This window comes from Trichosurus vulpecula, chromosome 2 (genome assembly GCF_011100635.1).
Source record: "Trichosurus vulpecula isolate mTriVul1 chromosome 2, mTriVul1.pri, whole genome shotgun sequence".
Taxonomy (NCBI): Eukaryota; Metazoa; Chordata; class Mammalia; order Diprotodontia; family Phalangeridae; genus Trichosurus; species Trichosurus vulpecula.
In genome coordinates this window covers 297,462,524-297,469,907 of record NC_050574.1, presented here as the reverse complement: position 1 = coordinate 297,469,907, position 7,384 = coordinate 297,462,524, and the positions used below count along the sequence as shown (strand labels likewise).

At 39.1% G+C, this 7,384-nt stretch overlaps 1 protein-coding gene across 1 annotated transcript; it reads right to left on the bottom strand.

Moving 5' to 3' along the window:
• Window positions 1–5,705: 5,705 nt before the first annotated feature.
• On the bottom strand, window positions 5,706–6,571 carry LOC118838176 (60S ribosomal protein L7a-like). Its single transcript, XM_036745396.1, has one exon. The coding sequence runs from the start codon at window positions 6,551–6,553 to the stop codon at window positions 5,753–5,755; it is 801 nt and encodes a 266-aa protein (XP_036601291.1). The 5' UTR covers window positions 6,554–6,571; the 3' UTR covers window positions 5,706–5,752.
• Window positions 6,572–7,384: the final 813 nt, after the last annotated feature.

The following is a 7,384-nucleotide window of genomic DNA, read 5'->3' as shown; positions in this document are numbered from 1 at the left end:
GCTCACAAACGGCTATTAAATGTCTCATACTTAAATCATGGTACTACATGCTACAGAAATTACAAAAAATTTCAACTATTTTACCCCAATTTCATGGAATTTACAGTTTAATAGGAACAGAATATAATACACAAATAAAAGAGAAAAAAATGAAATTCCGATAAGGGAAGTGGATTTGGTTGTTTTCAGTGCAAGAATGAGTCATAAGCAACTCTTTGGGGTATAGAAAAAGCACAGATATATTGTTTGGATTTCCTAATAAATTTTCTTAATGAGTCAGTGTATCCATGTCTTCCTTCATATTTAACCACAATATAACGCATGCCTTAAGTACTTTGTGTTCATTGCTTTCCCAAGTAGAAAGTGGTCAGTTTTCGATATAAGTAAGTGTGATAAGGCTATTCAGAGACAGTCCTGACAACATTTCCAAGCCTTGGTTCTCTCTTCTGCAAAATGAAGGTAGTAGTAATTGTCCTACCTATCCTATAATGTTTTCATGAAGTTCAGGGAAACTCTATGATTAGGGAGGGAGGGATAGTATAGTGAGAGAGAAGCAAACTCAAACTTAGGAGATCTGTATTCTAATCCCAGGTCTGCCATTAATTGACTGGTATTGGTCCCTAATTATATTTATAGTTCAAAAAGGACTTCCCTAGCAACAGTCCTCTGGGTTGGTATTGTAAACTTAATTACGCCAATCTTATAAAGAAAATGAGACCACAAGTGGAGATTGCTTGACCAAGTTTATATATTTAATAAGTAGCTGACATTCTTTGTCCTTTGTTTTCCAAGAGGACCAATTCACAGGTAATGTCTTTATTTGTATGTGAATTGGATTTAAGTGAGGCAGAGTTGAGCAAAGTTATCAGCCTTATTCTCCTTCTGAATCACTGAAGTGAAATGGCAAGACAGAAGTCAGAATGATTGGTGATAGTCCAGGATGCAGTGGAAGACTTTGGCTTTTTCTATGTCTGATCAAATTCTAAGCATTCCACAGCACCTGCTTCAGCCAACTTCATGGCCATTGGAACAAATTATTCTTATCTGTCCATTCCTCAGGAGAAGTCTTCTTGGGGTAGACGTCCCTCTGATGGATTTGAGGCCTGGATCCCAACAATGGATTTGAGGCCTGTTGGTTACCCTCAGCCTGGTTTAGCTCATATTCTGAGATGATTTTTGCTAGATGTGACTACTGTACAGTTTCTTGGTGAGAGTTAGGCAAATCAGATGGACACCAAAGGTAGAAGAGCAACACTGAAAAAGGCCCAGTAAGCTCTCATATCAGAAGTGCTAGCCCTTGCTGAACACATACGCACACCCAAGTAGCTGACTTAGTGCTATAAGGTACGTAGTACAGGATAGGTGGCAAGAATGATAATAATGGGGGTGAGGAAAGAGGTAGGCAACTGTGGCACAACTGTGGATAGGAAGTAGTAAAAAAGGCATGGGTTCAAATTTTGCTTCTGACACATTCTAGCTGTGTGGCCCTGAGAAAGTCACTTATCTTCTCTATGCCTCACATGACTTTCTCAGACTATAAATATCAGAGCTACCCCACAGTGGTACAAGAAGTTCCTTATGACATCACAGGGAGAGAGGGGAGAGAGAGAGAGAGAGAGAGAGAGAGAGAGAGAGAGAGAGAGAGAGAGAGAGAGACAGAGAGACAGAGATTGGAAATACTCCAGATTTTGAGAAAACAAAAATGAAGAGGCAGCTAGTTTGCGCAAGGTATAGAGTCTTGGGTATAAAGTCAGGGAGATCTGAATTTTATATCCAGCCTCAGATTCTTCATAGCTGTGTCAACTAACATCTGTTTGCCTCAGTTCCTTCAATTGTAAAATGGGGATACTGATAGCACTTTCCTCTAAGGTTTCAGTGAGAATCAAATGAGAAAATATTTGTAGAGTAACACAGTGTCTAGCACATAGTAGGTACTATATAAACATTAGCTAATATTATTATTTAAAAACAACATATTTTTCATGAGAATTCCCCCCCAAAGGATGTTTTTTTCTACTGTTTATCAAGATGTTGACCATAAATGTGGTCAATCTTTATTTTAGTAAAGATATATTTTATTCTTATTTTTCTTCTGTGAATTTGGGATTGCACACAAATATTATTACTGGTGATACATTCTCATAATATAACTAGACCAACACAGTAATGATGTAAATAGTATTCTTGGGAGCCTAGAATGCCCTTAGGTACAGATTTGTTCTGTAAAGCAGTGGAGATGGAATGCCCAAAGTCTGAAGTAAATGAATATATCGATAGACCTGGGTAAAAAAACTATTATCACAAAGACTTAACGAGGTACAGTAACCCAAATGATTAGATAGCTAGCTAGCTAGATAGATAGCTAGATAGATAGATAGAAGATTAATAATTAGAATCACAAGTATAAGGTTAGAGCTGACACTACCCTATGTGGCTCCGGTTTCTGGACTATGTCCTTTCTCTAGCTCTGTGATTCTGTTCATGGAGTCTCTTTCTTCCATGCTTTCTCTAAGCACTGATATCTCTCTCTTTTACCTATGTTTCTTCTTTACCTATGGCTCTTCTTCTCATGAAATTCTATGTCTCCTTCCTTTCTGGAGTATGCTTTCTTTCTTTCTTTTTTGGCGGTAAGGGAAGGAAAGGATAGGGTCTCTCTCCCTTGTGTTAGCTGTGAAAGTCTGGTCTTGTATTTGTTCTTTTTTAAAGGAACAGACCAAGGGACTAGCTTAAGTATATGAACTTCCTCATCAATGAATTATTGATATCTTGATCTTTGCTGTTGCAACTTGGTGCCTGTGATGTTTATCAGTGACAAAAACAGTGATCACATCAAGTAACACAGACCTGCGTTGGAACTTTGTCTAAGAGTTGACCAGTGAATTTTATAGCTTGTTCCAAGACAAGGTAAAGTACTTATCCTATAATCATCCAAAAAGTATTCTTACCTTTCCAAGAAATCAGAACAAAATGGGATGAATTCAACCTCACACTTACACTTAATCATGAGAACTGAAGAATTTCAGGGTTAGCATGGACTTCAGAAGACATCAAATCCACTATATATCTGTACATGCATCCCCTCTAGATAGCAGATAAGTGAGCACTAAATCCTTTTTTGTTTTTGTTTGTTTTAAAAAGGAACATTGTTATCCTTAATAACCTAGAAAGAAGAAAGTAAACTATTGTCTCTTAAAGGAAGCAGATCAGTTGTACTTTGTGCATAATTAGTAGTTATTTAGCAATAGAAAAACACATTCAATCATGTTCCCCTCCTCCCCAATCCTTCCTCACTCACACTGCATTTTTACCTGTCACTATAAATTTCTCCCAACTCATGGTAAATTTAGATGTTTCTTTAATTATTTCTAGCAATTCTCCTGTTGGACTGCATTGCAACCTATGTATTCAGCAAATCTATATGCTTTTATTGTGGAGTGACAACAGACCTGAATGAAATATAATATAAATTATTGCTTTTTCTATGTCTGCAATGAGTTCCACCTATCCCATCTAAAATGACATAACCAAAGTAATCCAATTTGTCTTTTAAACACTAACATTTATTTGTTACTTTTCTACAATCTTTCCTTCACTGAAATCCCTAAAGGAATTGAGTAGAGCTATTTTGTAATCACTTAATCCATTTTTTTGAGAGACAGAATAAAACAGATATTTAAATAGTGGCGCACATGGACCCAGCGTTCAGAGGGGCATTTTTAAATGTATCCAATGAAATGAGTTTTTCAATACCAAACACAGTCTCAACAATGCTAGAAAATCATTAGAGAGGTGATTTGAAGGCAATAACTCTCTTGAGATAGGAGAGCAACTTAACTCCAATAGAGAGTGTCATGGCCTTGCATTGATTGCCTGTGTCTCTAAATCTTTACAGCTAACAAAGCTTGCGTTGGTGGTATCTTTAAAAATAATCTAGTAAGAAATCTAATCAACTTTGAACCCCTCTGAAATGCAGTGAGAGGAGGAATCATGATATTCAAAATGCAGAGCAGAAGGGGCAAGAATTGGGTTAATGGCAATGTAGAGATTCAAAGGCTATTTAGCTAGTTTGTATGATATTCTTCATTTCAGGTCTGATAATTCAGTGTATTCTAAAACAAGGAATTTTCTTTAAATCATTATTTCTTCTGGAAGAGGTACAATGGGGTTTCTTAAACTAGTTCTTTGTAAAGTATTCTGCCAGCAGGGCTTAATTTATATTTCAGAAGTGATTAAATGATAAGATATTCTCCCTTTCCACCCTAAGAACTTCTTTCTGTTGAAACAACAGAAGGGGACATTAAATGAATTTGAAGCCTATACTTTGTTGCTTACTCTAATTTCAACAAAATCTGGGATTTCCATGGTAGAGGGTAATCTTAATGAGGAAATTCCTACTCTCCATGCAAATAACACCTCTCTGTCTAAAAGAGTTGCCTGTGGGCAGTCTACATAAACTGAGAGGTTCCACAGACCATACAGATAATACAGGGCAGAAGTGGTACTTGAGAGGGGCAGAGCCAATATGGCAGCTGGAAAGCAGGGACTCACTTAAGCTCTCCCCCAAATCCCTCCAAACACCTGTAAAAAATGACTCTGAGCAAATTCCAGAGCTGTAGAACCCACAAAACATCAGAGGGAAGCAGGTCTCCAGCCCAGGACAGCCTGGATGGTCACTGGGAAGGGTCTATCACACCATTCTGGGAATGGAGTGCAGCCCACCCTAGACCATGCCAGGGCAGACCAGACTGGGAGTAGGCCAGAGCAGGTATTAGGGCAATGAATTGCTGAGCTGTAGCAGTTACCAGACTTCTCAAACCACAAATGCCAAAGACCATGGAGCAGGTTAGTGGGAAAACAGTTGGATCGGGATGAGCATGGTCCAGCCCCAGCACTGGGGGTGGCAGAGGTGGCATGGTGATGGTGTCAGCAGCAGGAAGCTCCTGTGACTGCTTCCAGAGCTGCAGCGATCCCCTGCTTCTGGAGTCCTTGGCTCACATGATAGCAGGAAATCAAGCAGCCGATCAGAGTGGAAGCACAGGAAGCAAAGGGTTCTCTTGCTTTGCCCTGCTTGGATCTGGGTCACAATCCTGGTTGGCAGTTCTTAGCGGAGGAGGAGTGCTGCTGTGGCAGAGCTTGCAGTGAAGGTGGAGTAGAAGTAGCTCTGAAAACCGCTATGCAGCCCTTAAAGCTTGGGGCAAAGCACTCTCTAAAAGCAGTCATACCCTCACAAAATGCTCAAAGGTCAAGTAGCAAAGGACTCAGATTCAGACTGAGACTTTAGAATCTTTTTGGTGACAAAGAAGCTCAAAACATACAGCCAGAAGAAGTCAACAAAGTCATAAAGCCTACATCAAAAGCCTCCAAGAAAAATAGGAATTGGTCTCAGGCCATAGAAGAGCTCAAAAAGGATTTGGAAAAGCAAGTAAGAGAAGTAGAGGAAAAATTGGGAAGAGAAATGAGAGTGATGCAAGAAAATCATGAAGAACAATTCAACAACTTGATAAAGGAGACCCAAAATAATACTGAAGAAAATAACACCTTAAAAAATAGACTAACTCAAATGGCAAAAGAACTCCAAAAAGCCAGTGAGGAGAAGAATGCCTTAAAAGGCAGAATTAGCCAAGTGGAAAAGGAGGTCCAAAAGACCACTGAATAAAATACTACCTTAAAAAGAAGATTGGAGCAAGTGGAAGCTAGTGACTTTTTTTTGTTTAAATTTTTATTTTTATGTAGGGAAAAATCAAATATACATTTAACCCAATTTGGTTGCAAGTTCCTTAGCTTTTGCCTTTTCCAGCTTGGCAATACAAGCCACCGATTTTGGACCCAGAACATTGCCACCCCAGTGACAACGGATCTCATCATATCTGTCATTGTAATTGGTTTTGATGGCTTCTACCAGCTTAGCCAGGGCTCCCTTATCTTCAGGATTAACCTGTGTGAAGGCAATGCTTGTGCAGGTCTTTCTGTGAACTAAGCGACCCAGTCTGGCTTTACCTTTGATAATACAATAAGGAACCCCCATTTTTCGGCACAAGGCAGGTAGGAAGACCACTAGCTCAATGGGGTCCACGTCATGTGCAATCACTACCAACTGTGCTTTCTTGTTTTCTACCAGGGTAGTAACAGTGTTAACACCTGCTCTCAGGACAGGTGGTCTCTTAGTGGAGACATCTCCTTTGCCTGCAGCCTTTTGTTCAGCCCGAGCCAAAAGCCTTTGCTTCTTATCTTGCTTTGTCTCAGGTCTATACTTATGAGCCAGTTTCAGCAGCTGAGTAGCTGTCTGACGATCCAAAGCCTGGGTGAACTGGTTAATTGCCGGTGGAACTTTCAAACGCTTATAAAGGATAGACCTTTGACGCTGCAGTCTGATGTACCGAGGCCATTTGACAAAACGAGTAAGGTCCCTTTTGGGCTGGATGTCCTGACCAATGCCAAAGTTCTTGGGCCGCTTCTCAAACAAAGGATTGACCACTTTCTTGGCCTCCTGCTTCTTTACTACAGCAGGGGCCGGAGCCACTTTCTTCCCTTTGGCCTTCTTCCCTTTTGGCATCTTGGCCGGCTGAACGAGAAAGGAAACGGAAGCTAGTGACTTTATGAGAAATCAAGATATTATAAAACAGAACTAAAGGAATGAAAAAATGGAAGACAATGTGAAATATCTCATTGGAAAAGCCACTGACCTAGAAAATAGATCCAGGAGAGATAATTTAAAAATTATTGGACTACCTGAAAGCCATGATCAAAAAAGAGCCTAGACATCATCTTTCAAGAAATTATCAAGGAAAACTGCCCTGATATTCTAGAACCAAAGGGTAAAATAGAAATTGAAAGAATCCACACATCACCCCTTGAAAAAGATCCCAAAAAGAAAACTCCTAGGATATTGTCACCAAATTCCAGAGTTCCCAAGTCAAGGAGAAAATACTGCAAGTAACCAGAAAGAAACAATTTGAGTGTTGTAGAAACATAATCAGGATAATACAAGATCTAGCAGCTTTTACATTAAGGGATTGAATATGATATTCCAGAGGTTAAAGGAGCTAGGATTAAAACCAAGAATCACCTACCCAGCAAAACTGAGCATAATGTTCCAAGGCAAAATATGGACTTTCAAGCTTTCTCGATGAAAAATCCAGAGCTGAATAGAAAATTTGATTTTCAAATACTAGAATTAAGACAAGCATGAAAAGGTAAAGAAGAAAGAGAAATCATAAGGGACTTACTAAAGTTGAACTGTTTTGTTTATATTCCCACAAGAAAAGATGATGTTTATAATTCATGAGACCTTTCTCAGTATTAGGGTAGTTGAAGGGAATATATATATACACATAGAGGGCACAGGGTGAGTTGAATATGAAGGGATGATGTCTAAAAAATAAAA